At 37.3% G+C, this 16,446-nt stretch overlaps 1 protein-coding gene across 1 annotated transcript; it reads right to left on the bottom strand.

The window, feature by feature from the left end:
- Nucleotides 1-8: 8 nt before the first annotated feature.
- On the bottom strand, nucleotides 9-16,446 carry si:ch211-66e2.5 (hemicentin-1). Its single transcript, XM_056454219.1, has 5 exons — nucleotides 16,334-16,446; nucleotides 10,736-11,002; nucleotides 7,332-7,664; nucleotides 6,967-7,218; nucleotides 9-352 (listed from the first exon to the last, which is right to left on the bottom strand). Exons 1-5 carry the CDS (start codon nucleotides 16,380-16,382, stop codon nucleotides 345-347), a joined length of 909 nt encoding a protein of 302 aa, XP_056310194.1. The 5' UTR covers nucleotides 16,383-16,446; the 3' UTR covers nucleotides 9-344.

Here is a 16,446-nt window from a genome sequence, read left to right on the forward strand (position 1 = left end):
ATTTTTATTATTAGGTGAGTGAATATCTACAACAAGAACAACAAAACATTTTAAAAGTCAGAATCATCTTTATGTATGTCATGTAATATAAAAAAATGCCCTGTTAAAACGATCTTACACACAATATTAAAAACTTGTACGCTTATGATTTCACACACATGTAGGCTTGACTCTCATATTTAACAAATCATAACCCCTGAAAAGAGAGTCCCCTAAAATGCAGCATGGACATCTATAATGTAGAGCTAGAGCTAGATTCTGATCCTCCACGTTCAGAAAGTCCTGAGCGTAGCATCTAGAGCTGCTTGTTTGTCTTCGGTTCCTCCTCAAGATCTCTGGACTTCTTAAACACCTTGAAAACACATAAGAGAGATTATTGTTAGAAATATTGACAGTTTGCAGATCTGTCAAAACACACAAGCAGGAGGGTTATAAAATCAGCTTTTCATGTAACTGACAGACAAAGCGATGAGGCTGCTTCTGGTTCAGGTTTGGGATGATGTTGTGAGTTAGCATTAGCATAGAATTCACACCAAAAGCATGTAGTTTTGATATTACAGCCATATCTGCTGGAATAAAAAGTGATGATGACTAAGTGCAAAAGAGGGAGGAGAGAGTTAATCACAGGAATTCCTGTTCTTGCTTTCCTTCCTGTTGCTCTTTTATTTGAGCGATTTTTACATCTGCACTGTCTTCTGTTACTGCTACCAAGCAAGCATGGTAGGAGTTTCATTTGGACTCTTTAAATGCAATTAACACTATAAAGTCTAGTTTTTCACTATATACACTGCAAAAAATGCTTTTCTTACTTAGATTTTTTGTCTCCTTTCTAGTCCAAGTATCTAAAAATTCTTTAATCAATAAGCATTTTCTAGGCAAGCAAAACATATTGTCTTGTTTTCTGAAATAATATGCCAATATTAAGTTAGTTTTTCCTTAAAACAGTAAAATAATATGCCAATGGGGTGAGCAAAATAATATTGTTTTTCCATGGTGTTTTTCATGGTTAATCTTTGACAAAAGATTATTTTGCTTACCCCATTGGCAGATCATTTACCTTGTTTTAACGAAAAACTCACTTCATTTTAAAATTTCAATCAATTTCAATAAATTTTGGCATATTAATACTTAAAATAAGACAATATGTTTGTCTAGAAAATTTTTCTCGATTTAAGATTTTTTTTTAGATATTTTGACTAGAAACAAGACAAAAAAAAGAAAATCTTTTTTTTTTTGCATTGTGTGTGTGTGTGTGTGTGTGTGTGTGTGTGTGTGTGTGTGTATGTATGTGTGTGTGTATATATATATATATATATATATATATATATATATATATATATATATATATATATATATATATATATATATATATATATATTATATCTATTTTAAAGATATAAGTTGTGCTGGGAACCTTGCCACACATAATGTTGTAAATGATTTATTTTATGATATTACATATCTTTTGTCTTTATTTAAAAAAAATTTTCTACACACATGGATGTACATATTTGAGAATATGTTAACAAAATATATGTATAATCAAATTATATATACAGCGGGGAAAACAAGTATTGAACACATCACCATTTTTCTCAGAAAACATATTTCTAAAGGTGCTGTTGACTTAAAATTGTCCCCGGATGTTGGTAACAACTAAAGATATCCAAATATGCAAAGAAAACAATATTAATACGTTTACAAATGAAGATATGAATAATAAAATGAAATGGCACAAGACAGCAGCTGAAATCTCTCAGTAGTTATTCAGCAATATTCATTCATCACTGTAAATTAATATTAGCTGCGTCAGTCCAACATCTACATTACCAGGATGATGAAGCTGAAACCAGGATGGACATTTCAGCAAGACAATAATCAAAATACAGCTAAGGAAACTCTCAAATGCTTTCAGAGAAAGAACATCGAGCTGTAGAATGGCCCAGCCAATCACCTTACTTGAATCCAATAGAGAATACAAATTAAATATCAGATTTGATAGACGAAACCCACAGAACCATCAAGATTTTTACACTCTGTTGAAGTCTATGAAAAACTCACACCTGTGCAATTCATGTAACTTCATTCTCCATATGAGAGCTGTCTTTAAGCTGCCATCACCAAAAAAAGCCCTTTTTTACAATGTAATAGATATATTTCAGTTGTTCAGTACTTTCTCCTTCTGTCATTTCTTTGTTATTACACAGAACCCATTTTTCTGAGTTTTTGTTTTGTTTTATTTTATTTTTATGTTTGTATTGTTTGAGTTTTTACCAAAATCTGGTTTAATACCATGTCAACAGCTCATTTAGAATTATTATTCCCTGGGTAAAGCATGACATTTTCAATACTTATTTTCCCGTTGTAAATTAGTGCTGGGCAGGGTAATTTTCAAAAAAAAAAAGTTTGCTTTGACATTAGAGATATGTGTGTATTATATATAATATTATGTATATGTAATACACACTTGTACATAAAACAAAACTATACAAAACTATTTTTTTGCATAGATATTGAATTTTATATGTCATTTGTTTCATATACATATATATTTATACCTAAATATAAATGTTTTCTTAAATATATACATGCATGTGTGTATTTATTTATACATAATAATAAATATACACAGTACACACACATAAATTGTGTCAAAAAAACTTTCTGATGTGACTAATTGTGATTAATCTTCACCCAGCACTAATATAAATATATGTTAACATTTTATTATTTATGTGTGTGTAGTTTTATATAAAAAATAAATATACACAGCACACAAACACACACACACACACACACACATATGTAAATAAAAACTTAAAAATAAATAACTTATAAATATTACATTTAGTGTCCACGTTACTTGTTTTAAATATTATTTATATAATAAATTCACTTTCTACATAAGAGGTGTGTGCTATCAGTTAAAACTCAACAAATATGCGTGGGATGTCGTGTTGGTATCTTCAACAAGTATCTGGTAATAAGCCCAGAGATTTAGCTCTGTGAATGGTACTACCATGTTACAATGTCAAAACAATTTGCAAATACTTTAAGAAATTCTGGCACAGTAACTTCAAAGGTGTGTCTATGCATCTTATTTAGCCCCATAGGATTGTTTATTAGGGCTGTGCAATATAACAATATATATTTATCGTATCCTATAGACAAAATTATAAAGTCTACCATTACATATTTCAGTCTGTTGTTTATTTTGCAACCCACGCTCATTGGAATTATGTGCTCAGAGATACAATTTTTGAGAACTGACAAATATGTACCAGGGACTACATCTTCTTGTGTTTTTTGTTTTCACAAATCCACTAGAGGCCGTTGTGTACACAATATTAAACTATTAATGCAATTTATTTCATTTACAGCAATATTACTATATCATTATCAGGATATGCTATATCGTGATATGAAATTGTTGTCTTAGTGTTAATCAAAATTGTGGTTACTGTAAATATTATTGTTTTGTAACTTTTGGATTACTTTTGTGATGTCTGTTATTTACTGTCAAAATCCATGTGTGTCTAAGTAAAGCTATTATATATATATATATATATATATATATATATATATATATTTTTTTTTTTTTTTTGTAAGACTTGGATAGGGTCATTAGTGGCCTAAGGTATGTAATAGTGTTTATTTTTAAGTAAAATTCTATATGTTTTCAGAAAATACATGACGTTCTGCTTTGTTCCTCAATGTGGAGTGTTTTCACCTGTTAAAAATCATCTGCTCCAAGTTCCAAAAAATAACAAATTATGCTTTTGATGATTTTTTTTGCGAAAAATCAGGAGAATTATTTGCTATTGGAGCAGTTAGAAATCCATCCAATGTGTATATTTAGGTCCTTATATAAGACCTGAATATATAATAATGATCGGTAACACATTCATGCATTCAAAAGCGAAAGAATGAACAATTTCTCAACTTCCTCAACAAACTAGTACTAGTGTGGTCAAATATTAAAGGCACACCATGTATGACTTTTGTATTGAAATATCAAAAAACCGAACAGTGTTATATATTTTGCTCACTTACGTTAACCTAAGTGTTTAAAAGAAGGTATAAATCCAGAGAAATAAGCAATTTAACTAATGACACAGACCGCACAGGTCCTTTGTTGCCAGGAGAATGACATCACACAGCCTCGATGTCCATTTTATGTTTCTATAAAGCGAAGCCCCAAAAACTCTTTAATATGTTGTGTGTTCAATTAGACTGCACAGAGTATCATTATAACAAACCCTGGAACTCTGGCATAATAAAAACTCTGCTGTTTTCGTGCTGCATCATGCTCATCTTTCATCAGTCTCAATTGCTGTCATGGTCGATGGTTGGGGAAAAGGAGCGAGGACTTAAGTGCAAAGAAAATGGGTAAAATAACATAAACAGCAAAATTAACTACCCCGAGGGGGAAAACAATAATAAAACAAATAAACAATCAAAACAAACTAGACTGGGCAGGCTGGCAGGGATCAGGGCTGGAAGACAGGACAAGGCAGAAAATGATGACGAAGTGGCACAGAACAGCAGACATGAGGAGAATATAATCAGAAATAATTCACACACAAACAGGTGAACATAATAAACTAATAATGGGTTAACAAGGAGGGTGGGATTAGACAATAGACGAGAGAGCACATGACACAAACAAACAATACAAGTCATGTGCTCACATAAAACGAGACTGGAACACGCAGCCAATGAGAGAACTCATTAACCGCATGTTCATATGTTCATATGTATGTAAACATGCACCACGTGCTAAACACAACACCAACAGAGGACTGAACGCGAGACACGAGTACACGATGAATGAAGACTCTCACCATGCACTCACAGACAAGAAAACTCGAGTCAAGCACAACACACAAGATATGACAGGAATAGTGTCTGGACTCTGCCACTAAAATAAGAATTAACAAGACCAGAATGGCAGAACCCTGACGAATTCCATCGTCTGCCTCCTTTTTCTTCCACAGCTTTTAGCTTTACTCTGCTTAATACTATCATGATTATAGGTTTTAAATATTTAGCTCATTCATGAACTTGATTTCTGCAGCCGTCCTGTAGCATGTATTGAAAACAACAGCTCCCATATTTCCACACTCAGTCACGGAGTCATCAAACTATACCTTTATTTGTTGTGAATATGCGCCCTCTAGGGGTGATAATTACTGTGCTTTTATGTGAATGAAAATATGCCTGTTTCTCAATTCCAAGAACGCAGAGTACTGACTTCCGTTCTTGTGAAGACCGGTCTTGCCAGGTGTCCTCGGAAGAATGAACTCGGAAGACCACGAGAACAGAGAACGCGTCCTGTGACAAATGAGATGCTGCATTCTTCCCTGGTTCTTTCTGATAGTCACGCGTTATAATAGAAAATTATTTAAACATTACAGCATTCATACAACGATTTATTGTTTTCCCCCTTTTCAATATATATATACTATGCATAAAGACTTTACAAACATACGTTTCTGTAACCATGGAAAGTGGCTGACAACAGAGGTGCGGATCCACATGCAGGTTTAATAGCAAAGACAGGTAAGCAGTGGTTAATGCAGGGGCAAACAGACGTATACATGCAATCCACAAACGTAATCAAAGTAACAGGCAAGAGGTCAGATGGCTGGCAGCAGGCAGGGATAAACACATAACAAGGCGAGGATAAAAACAAGAAAAACCAAGAAAAGGAAATGCGTTGTAATGTCACTAAGTGTAAACAAGACTCAGCGACTGGCGTGAGAGTGTGTGTTGCTTAAATAGTGTGTGTAATCAGTCCTTGACAAGCCTCCGGTGGTGCGTGTGTAATCAGTCAGAATGAGGAACGTGTGTGTGTGAGTGCATGTATGAAAATGTAGTCCATAGCATGCTGGATTTGTAGCCCGTAAGTGATTGTGAGTGTATTCCAGCAATCTAAAGAGTTTAGATCGCTGGTGATCATGACAGTTGCACAATATAAATAAAACAGATTTTAATACGAATTTCAGCAAATAAACACCCTTAATGCGTTTATTCCTTTATTAAGACTTTCATAGTAATGTTTATATTCACCGTTTTATTTAGGGAAACTCCTGACATAAATGAGTGATATCTCTGAACTTGAATAATAAATCTATATAAAATGCTGCGCTTCCCACCTCTAGTTGCAATGAATTCAGGGACTTCTAAAGCGAGTTCGCTGCTCAAGTCTGCATCGGTGCGTCCTCAATATCAAGAACACATCGGGGAAGTTTCACGCATGCTCTGTTCTTGCGGTCTTGAGTATTGGAACTGATCTTTGGCAGTTGATGAAGAGTTGCACGAGAACACAAGGACACAAGACCGCTGAAGAACGCATATTGAGAAACAGCCTATGTGAATGCAAAGAGTGGGGTGGGGGTGAGAGTCGTGGGGTCATATAAGGCTGGTGGCATAACTGCTAACAATCATCACCTGTGCATGACACGAGTCTCAAGTCTCACGGAGACTATTGGCAAACTGAAAGCAAAACAAAACACAAACGTCCAGGTCTGGTCTTCTCTCATCTTTCACTGCTGGCTTTCCTTCTTTTAAGATCATCCAGATCTACTTTGTGAGACTCGAGACAGGTGGCGTGCACAGGTGATGGTCGTTAGCCACCAGCCTCACATGCCGGTGTCCTGAGATTTTATCCTACCCATCAGTTTATGCTACCAACACTGTATGTGAATGGTTCTAAGGTTGGGGTTAGGTAGTGTTGGGAGATATTACAGCTTCATATCACACTATTCCACATTAAAATTTACACTGGTGGCAAAATCTCATGGTAGCATATTGCGTTATCAAAATGTGCTACCTACTTTTTGAATGGAAGGTAGGACAATCTGACAAGCTAGGACAAATCGACACTGGCTCTCAGTCTGCTCCACTCACTACAGTGAAAAAACAACACCATTTACCTTGCAAATGTGTTTTTATAGCTCTCACCTTTGGATTTGTGCTTGATGACAAACTGTTTGCTCTTTTTTCCAAGGATATTTGACGCAGTGCATGTATAAACCCCTGGGCTCAAAGATGCGTCTTTCAAAACGGGCTGATTATCAGCCTTCTCCTGAAGGTTTGGGGACGTCCAGATGTACACAGGTGGTGGGTTTCCCTCTGCTGTACAATCCAGTACCATTTCACTACCCTCACTGACCTCCAGCTGCTCTTCCTTTGGACTGCGGAAGTCAGGTGGGTCTGATTATATAAAATATATTAATAAATTAATGAATGACTGCAAAACAAAGCTTAGTATCAACAGATATAACATGTTGGTAATGTTGGCTTGTTGTTGCCGATTGTTGACTTACACTGAACAGCAATGTTGAGCGATGGGGACTGAACTGTGGGAGGAGGCTGAGGGCCTTCAGGGCCCAGCTGTAGCTCTGCTTCACACCTGTACTGAGCTCCATTTTCAGCTCTGTTTGGAACGATCAGCAGGGTGGAGGACACCTGCACTGGCGTAGAAGTTGTCAACTCTGAGAACGAGTGGTTGTAAACTTCGGTTTGTCCTCTGTACCATCGTAAAGCAAGGTACTGAACAGGAGCAACGTTGTGCACCTCACATTGGAGCTGGTACTCTCGTCCCTCCACCACAGGACTGCTGTGATTCACTAAACTTATGGACACGCTGTCGGGTTTTTCTGTGTGGAAATGAGTAAAATACAAACATTTACAAAAATTACAGTTTACAGTAATAGTTGGGTGAAGGGAAGTGAATGTAATTCACTTGTTACATTTCCAGTTGTTCAAATTGCGAAAGAAAAAGTCACTATAGTGTTTTCATGACTTAAAAATAGTAGGAAATTTAAGACTAATAAAGGTAGTCAAAAGAGAGAGTCATGTTACAAATAGGCCACAATTTTTAGTATGTGACCCTGCCAATGGTTAATGTTTGAAAATTGACATTGAAATCTGAAAGCAATCTAAATGAATAAGCTTTTCATTAATGTTTGTTAGGATATGATCACATTTGGCTGAGATACAACTATTGGAAAATCTGGATTCTGTTGTTTACAGTTGTTTTAATTACGTTCTTAGCAATGTATATTTCTAAACAAAATTTGTGTAACCAGTTTAAGTTTTAAAAATAGTTTAAGATCTCTCATGGGGTGGCATTGTGGCTCAGTGGTTAGCACTGTTGCCTCACAGCATGAAGGTCATTGGTTCGAGTGGCATTTCTGTGTGGAGTTTGCATGTTCTCCCCATGTTTGGGTGGTTTCTTCCGGGTGCTCTGGTTTCCCCTACAGTCCAAAGACATGCGCTATAGGTGAATTGAATAAACTACATTGGCTGTAGTGTATGAGTGTGCGTGAGTGTGTAAGGATGTTTCTCAATACTGGGTTGCAGCTGGAAGGGCATCCGCTGTGTAAAACATGCTGGAATAGTTGATGGTTCATTCCACTGTGGCGACCTCTGAAATAAAGACTAAGCCGAATGAAAATGATGCAATATCTCAATCATTTGAAAAGGGTCCTATAGTTTACATCAATTTGGACAAGTCAAAGTTTGATAGTGGTCTTGTTTTTAAAGGGTTAGTGCTGGTCTGTTTCTAGCACAAGCTGGTCACTGTTTCAGATGTTAAAAATGTTAAAAACAGCTTTCCAACCAAAGGTAAATGACCCAAGATGACCAATATGTCATCATTTACTCATCCTCCAGTGATCTGTTTGTCTAATAGAGCTTTTGAAATTTTACTTCTGCTTTTGTTGGTTTAAAAATACTGTGCTCAGGCTCTTTAGAAAGCATGCTTGTGATGACATTTCTTAGAAAGGATATCACACTTCTTCTTGCAAGTTTTACAATACTTTCAGAAAGAAATCTCGTGTGAGTGAAACTTAAAGAAGATTTATATGAAACCAGAAAGGTCATGTTGGTTCCTGGAGAAATACATAGTTATCTAAAAAAATTTTTTATTCATTTGTGTGTCACACTTGGTACATTAGAGGTCAAAAGTGACCAAATCCTTAAAATGTAAAAAATTGTAGTGTGTAGAAATTGTATTTTTTAATTTCTTAACTTTGTATATGTTTACATGTCACACTAGAGTTAATATAAGAATGTTTTTTATGTTTTTTTTTTCAGGGGTAAGAGTAAGACCTTTTTAACAAATGAATACTTAAAGGGACAGTTCACCCAAAATAAATAAAATGTACTCACTATTTACTCTCAAGTGGTTTCAAATCTTCATGAATTTCTTTTTTTTTTCTGGTGAACACTAAAGAAGATATTCTGAAGAATGTTGGAAACTGGTAACCGCTCACCACCCACCTTATTAGGTACACCTGTCCGACTGTGTGTTAACACAAATTTCTTATCAGCCAATTACATGCGGCAACTCAATGCATTTAGGCATGTAGACATGGTAAAGACGATCTGTTGCAGTTTAAACTAAGCATCAGAATGGGGAAGAAAGATAATTTAAGTCACTCTGAACGTGGCATGGTTGGTGGTGCCAGTTCGGCTGGTCTGAGTATTTCAGAAATTGCTGATCTACTGGGATTTTCACGCACAACCATCTCTAGGGTTTACAGAGAATGGTCTGAAAAAGAGAAAATATCCAGTGAGCGGCAGTTCTGTGGACGCTAATGCCTTGTTGATGCCAGAAGTCATCAGAGGAGGAAAATGGCCAGACTGGTTCGAGTTGATAGAAAGGCAACAGTAACTTAAATAACCACTTGTTACAACCGAGGTATGCAGAAGAGCATCTTTGAATGCACAACACGTCCAACCTTGAGGCAGATGGGCTACAGCAGCAGACCACAGCAGGTGCCACTCCTGTCAGCTAAGAACAGGAAACTGAGGCTACAATTCACACAGTCTCACCAAAATTGGACAATAGAAGATTGGAAAAACGTTTTCTGTCTGATGAGTCTCGATTTCTGCTGTGACATTTAGATGGCAGGGTCAGAATTTGGGATCAACAGCATGGATCCATCCTGCCTTGCATCAACAGTTCTGGCTGCTGGTGGTGGTGTAATGGTGTGGGGGATGTATTCTTGGCACACTTTGGGCCCATTAGTACCAATTGAGCATTATGTCAATGCCACAGCCTACCTGAGTATTGTTGCTGACCATGTCCATCCCTTTATGATCACAGTGTTCCCATCCAGCAGGAAAACACACCATGTCATAAGCACAAATCATTTCAGACTGGTATCTTGAACACGACAATGAGTTCACTCTACTCAAATACTCAAATGGCCTACACAGCCACCATATCTCAATCCAATAGAGCTCCTTTGGGATGTGGTGGAACTGGAGATTCGCATCATGGACATGCAGCCGACAAATTTGCAGCAACTGCATGATGCTATCATGTCAATATGGACCAAATTCTCTGAGGAATATTACTAGTACCTTGTTGAATCTATGCCATGAACGATTAGGCAGTTCTGAAAGCAAAAGGGGTCCAACCCGTAACTAGTAAGATGTACTTAATAAAGTGGCCCTTTAGTGTATATAGTAGGAACAACATATATTATGGATGTCAATGGCAACATGTTGCCAAAGTTTTGCAAAACACCTTCTTATATTTTTAACAGATGAAGAAACTCAGGCAGGATTGTGACAAGTGAATGGTGAATAAATGATGACAGAAATGTTATTTTAGGTGAACTATCCTTTTAAAACTTGATTAAGGTAAAGTTGGCTTGCTTATCTAACTGGCATAATTTCATAAGGTAATTTTTGATGTAAGCAACACTGTACTTACTGTATAGAACAAGGTTTAGTTTTTCCTCACACTGTCTGGGTGCAGTGAAGAAAACGCCATAGCAGATCGGCTCCTCAATCCAGTCTGTCAAACTGTCCACCCGCCACTGAACGCTCAGGTCATGCTGAGTGTGTGATGCGGCAATAATCGATTCCCATCCCAGCACTCGAACGGGACGAGAGGCCACACAGCTGACCGTCACCGGATCCCCAAACTTCACCACTGCTCTGGGTGGAGAAATCTCTAGGGAGCAACTGTCACCAGACACTAAACAGAGAATGTCATCGACGTTATCAAAATTCCACAGAGAATCCACCTTTTTTTTGCTCATCACAACTTTCATTCTGAGAACTGACATTCTCTCTTTGTATGTGTCATCGGAGGGGGAAAGCCCCGTCCATTAGTGACTCTGCCTCATTAGCATAACACATTAAGCTGCGGTCCCACTGGGCTTTGTGTGTCCGAAATTCTGTCGTGCGGCGCTGCGAAAAGGGGCGGGATTAAAGAAGATGATTAGACATTAAAAAAAAGCGAGCGATTGGTCCATGTTTTAAATTTCTGTCCAGAGAGGTCATGTTTTGATCCTCGATTGGTCTCACGCAGTCAAGTGATGCGACACCACAGCGAACTGCGAAACTTAACGCATGACCTTGCGTTTCCGGTCTTACGCATTCGCGTGCGTATGAATGGAAGTCTATGGGAGGAAAAGCCCAGTGTGCAAGATTCTGTCGTGCGGCGCTGCGAAAAGGGGCGGGATTAAACAAGCTTATTAGACATTTAAAAAAGCGAGCGATTGCTCCATGTTTTAAATTTCTGTCCAGAGAGGTCATGTTTTGATCCTCGATGGTCTCACGCAGCCAAGTGATGCGATTTCGCAGGTCAGAGTTCACCAAGCTTGAACTTTGCACCCCAGCAACCAGCGAAATTTGACGCATGACCCTGCGTTTTCGGTCTGACGCATTCGCGTGCGTATGAATGGAAGTCTATGGGAGGAAAAGCCCAGTGTGACCGCAGCTTTAGTCTTGTTTTTGAATCTGCCACTATGCTGACACAGACATTTGTAGCCTCGCCCTCTTTTGAAAAAGAGCACAATCTTATTTGAACTTAAAGTGACAGTCACCAAAATGACACAATTTGGGTCAAAGCCTAATGCTGATGATACACAGGGCAACTTTTTAGGCAATGCTGCTGGGCAATTTTGCAGTGCGATGTTGCTTGGATATTTTTTTATTAAGAATGTGCAACAGTATTATACCTAATTAGTGGCCATGTGTCTGACCCAGTTGCCCATTTATGGCATCATTTCCCAAAGTTTGCATTGCTCAAAAATTTTGAAATTCAAAAGAACCCTGCGTATCATCAGCATTTTAAAGAGTTAGAAAACATTGGTGTGGCATTTTGAGCTGAAACTTCACATACACACTCTAGGGATATCAGAGACTTCTTTTACATCTTACAAAAAGGGGCATAATAGGTCCCCTTTAAAATAATGTAAAGAAATTTCTAATTAATGGAAAGAAATGTTGCTTTACACATAATCTGTACATAGAAAAAACTTAATGAAAGGAATGTCATTGTTCCTTGTTGTGTGGGAAGAACACAGGGTCGGCAATATTAAGTAAGTAGATGTTTCTTTATTTTATAAATGCACAACACACGTGAAGGTGTGTGTGTGCTCCCCTTCTCTCCCGGCTGCTCCTTCTGTTCTCCTTAAGAAGGGTGTCTCTCCGGCCCAATCACTAGAATAAACAGGTGTTATTTATTATTTCTGATTGGCCTGCTGATTAGCTGCCGGGCTCTGAGCATGCTCTCCCCCCTCATTGGGTGTTCGATCATGCTTACCTCTCCACAGTCTGGCTTTAAACTTTATGATTGACATGAACAAAACACTACGCTTGGTATTTTAACATGACATTATGCTAGCTTAAGCATATTTTGATATGCTTCCTTGAGTTCACTGTGTTTCTCTTCGTATTTAATAAAGTAATGTTCAATACAAGTCCGTAATATTTTGGGTTTTTAGTGTTATTCATTGGCTGCTGAAAGTAAATTGATAATTCTAATTAGAATGATCTGTGAGGAGAATAATGGCACCTCTTGTAAACTTCACAAATTGTTTGTTGTCACAATTCACATTAAGCATCATGAGGAGTAGGAAAAAGATCTGTGTAAATGTAGAACAATTAAAAGTTACATTATTTTCTAATTTATCAGACCAGATTGAATTATTCTGCTTATACTACAGTTACTATATCAAAAGACTTTGTTCAGATTTTGTATTTCAAGACATTTGTCAGGTTTTTGTCCTCAGACCGCTTCTGTGTGTATTTTTTCTTTCTTTCTTTCTTTCTTTCTTTCTTTCTTTCTTTCTTTCTTTCTTTCTTTCTTTCTTTCTTCCTTCCTTCCTTCCTTCCTTCCTTCCTTCCTTCCTTCCTTCCTTCCTTCCTTCCTTCCTTCTTTCCTTCTTTCTTTCTTAAACAGACCATGTGTGACCAGTTCTGTTCAGTTGAGGAGAAATGGTTGTGCCCAGCTGAGCCTGGTTTCTCAAGGTTTTTTCCCCTACACTTTTGTCAATTGGTGAAGTTTGTTCCTCACCACTTTCGCCACTGGCTTGCTTGGTTTGGGACTTGCGGAGCTGCGCATCGATGGATTTGTTCTTCAGTGTTTGTACTTTCAGCAGTGAAAATAATCTACACTGAACTGAACTTCAACTCTGAAAACTGAACTGACTCTGTTTCAATTTACTAGAACTTAAGCTGCTTTGACACAATCTATATTGTAAAAGTGCTTTAGAAATAAAGATGAATTGAATTGAGGATTCCGCTACTTTACCAGGTAAGATGTTTTTTTTTTCATTTTAAAAGTGTAATTCTACCATTTAAAAACAATAAAATAAATACTCAAATTACATTAATTCTAACATTTCTAAAGATTTTATTAAAAGTTCCTATCCCACCTAACAAATATGTGTTTAATAGACATCTTAGAATAGCCCAAAACTAGACTAGTTATCACATTAACCTAACCTTCTGTCTCGCTACAATCCAACTCGCTCTTTAAGGTCTCAAATCTCAGGGCTTCTAGTAGTACCTAGAATAGCAAAGTCGAGTAAAGGAGGTCGAGCCTTCTCATTTATAGCTCCTAAACTCTGGAATAGCCTCCCTGATAACGTCCGAGGCTCAGACACACTCTCCCAATTCAAAACTAGATTAAAGACCTATCTGTTCAGTAAAGCATACACTTAGTGCACCACTTAGGGGGCTTCCACACAGGTTCTGCATCTTGTTGATATACACTGTGAACATCAGCTACGCTAATTATTTTCTTTATTCTCCATTTCCACCTGGGGATACTCTTCCTGAGGCCCTCAGACTATGCAGAGTCACTGATTCGATCCAAGACCAACGACGAGATGATCCCAAGGTTTTTTATATCCTGGACCAGGCCGAATCCTGAGCAGCTACTGTGATGGTCATGGAAGAGTGGAGAACATGAGACTGATTCCTGTGACGCTCCAGAGACAGACGAGTCTTCGCTGAGGCCAGCTTCCAGCCTCCGCCACTGAGACTGCAGCTCTGCACAAGACGTTTGGCCAGCGGAGAAATTAAAATGGTCGTGCCCAACTGAGCCTGGTTTCTCTCAAGGTTTTTTTTCTTCACTTCCGCCTTTAGTGAAGTTTTTTTCCCTCTCCGCTGTCGCCACTGGCTTGCATGGTTCGGGATCTGTAGAGCTGTGCATCGTTGGATTTGCTCTTCAGTATTTGGACTCTCAGTAGTGAATATCAAACCACACTGAACTGAGCTAAACTGAACTGAACTTAAACACTACAAACTGAACTACACTGTTCCTATTTACTATGACCTTTTATGTGAAGCTGCTTTGACACAATCTACATTGTATAAGCGCTATACAAATAAAGGTGAATTGAATTGAATTGAACATTAGACAGACTTCACGTGTGTAGTCATTTATTCCTTTGTATTTGATGATTAGTTTTGGAATATTCTTTGATGTCTATTAGATTTTCACTGAAAGAGACCAAATTTAGCCCTGTTTTATCAATGTATCAATGTTTAGATGTCTATTAGATCTATTAAACATTAATTATTGTTGCTAGGATATCACATTTTATCTCTTGTGTGCTGTTGGGGATGTCCACTCTGGGGTGATGTTAAGTCTTAATTTGGCCACAACATTCTCTGTTTCAGCAAATAGACAGATTTTTTTGTTGACAAATCTTATTATGACACATTTTGGGAAAATGACGTTTTTCAAATACTCAACAATACACTCAAATTTACTACCCTTTTGCTCTGTTCGTGGCTGTTTTTGCCCTCATGATGTCAATTTTAATGATATTTTTAGACTACAAAGCCATAACACCTTATAATCATGCATTCTTGATTGTTGGTGGTTTTCCCTGTTGGGAAAAAGTACAATTGATCATTTTTCCCAACAGGGAAAACCACCAACATTTCAAGATTGCATGATTAAATGCTGTCTTGGCTTTGCTAACAAAAATGTGGTTATAATGGATGTCAATGAGGCAATAACAGCTACCATCATTTTGTCCACTCTAGGGTGATTTTAAGTTTTAATTTGGCCAGAGCTTTCTCTGTGTTTCAGCAAATGGAATGACTTCTTGTGAAAAATCTTATTTTGACACATATTTTGGGAAAATGCTTTGAAAGTTTTCAAAAACTCAACAATACACTCAAATGTACAACTTTTTTGTTTTGTTCGTAGCTGTTTTTGCCCCATTGAATTCCAATATGATGACATTTTATGATTGCTAAGCCATGACACCATATAATTGTGCATTCTTCAAATGTTGGTGGTTTTCCCTGTTGGGTAGAGGTACAATTGATCAATTTTACTGTTGATCATCAGTTTCAGTGCAACAAAAACTATAATTTCCGGCTTTTATATGGAGTGTGTGTGTGCTTGTATGAATGTGTGAGAAAGACCTTTGCAAACGTACCTTGATGCATCTGAGAAAATCTAAATTAGCACCTCAGCTCTCAGAGCTATCTAAAGGTTGCAAATTGTACCTCTCCAAGAATGAACAATCAAGAATGTGCTATTATATGATGTCATGGCTTTGCAATCAAAAAATGTGGTTATAATGGAACTCAATGGATCAAAAACAGCCACAATCATAATGAAAGGAGAGTAGATTTGAACAATAAACCATATTAAAAGCGTTTTTTCTAGCTGAAGCACTTTTTTGGAAAAGTTTAGATCAAAGAGTGTAGTGATATACTCAATATACTCTGTATCTGGAACTATAATGTGGTCAGGACCTGACTGGAACTACATTAGCTGGGCTTTTATCTGAAAATAACTGCACGCCTTAGAATGTTCATCGGCCAATCGGAATGAAGCATTCAACAGGCTTGTAGTATAACATGAAGTAAAACTTTATTAGAGTTCTCTCCAATCCAAATTGTTAAAACTTACTACTTATTACTACTAGCTGATACTTACCGTAGTAACAAAGAAAGGTGGTACAGAAGATTTGAACAGATTAAAACAAACTGAGTGTAACATGAAATACTATAAAACAACCAACGTTATTTGCACAATGCAACGTCTTACCTATTCCGATAATGGACAGACCAAGAAAGCACAAGAGAGTGTTTTTCATTTTGATGGAAGTGGTTGCGATCCGCTATAGTCCAGACACAGAGGCAAGAGGAATTCCGACTCGG

Source organism: Danio aesculapii, chromosome 3 (assembly GCF_903798145.1).
Source record: "Danio aesculapii chromosome 3, fDanAes4.1, whole genome shotgun sequence".
Taxonomy (NCBI): Eukaryota; Metazoa; Chordata; class Actinopteri; order Cypriniformes; family Danionidae; genus Danio; species Danio aesculapii.

What these genes read in the sequence shown, in the direction of transcription:
- si:ch211-66e2.5 (XM_056454219.1), bottom strand. Translation starts at nt 16,382, where the DNA reads ATGAAAAACACTCTCTTGTGCTTTCTTGGTCTGTCCATTATCGGAATA. An exon ending in TCTGTCCATTATCGGAATAG is followed by an intron (nt 11,003 to 16,333) that starts GTAAGACGTTGC and finishes TTCTCTGTTTAG; the next exon opens with TGTCTGGTGACAGTTGCTCC. An exon ending in GCTCAACATTGCTGTTCAGT is followed by an intron (nt 7,219 to 7,331) that starts GTAAGTCAACAA and finishes TTATATAATCAG; the next exon opens with ACCCACCTGACTTCCGCAGT.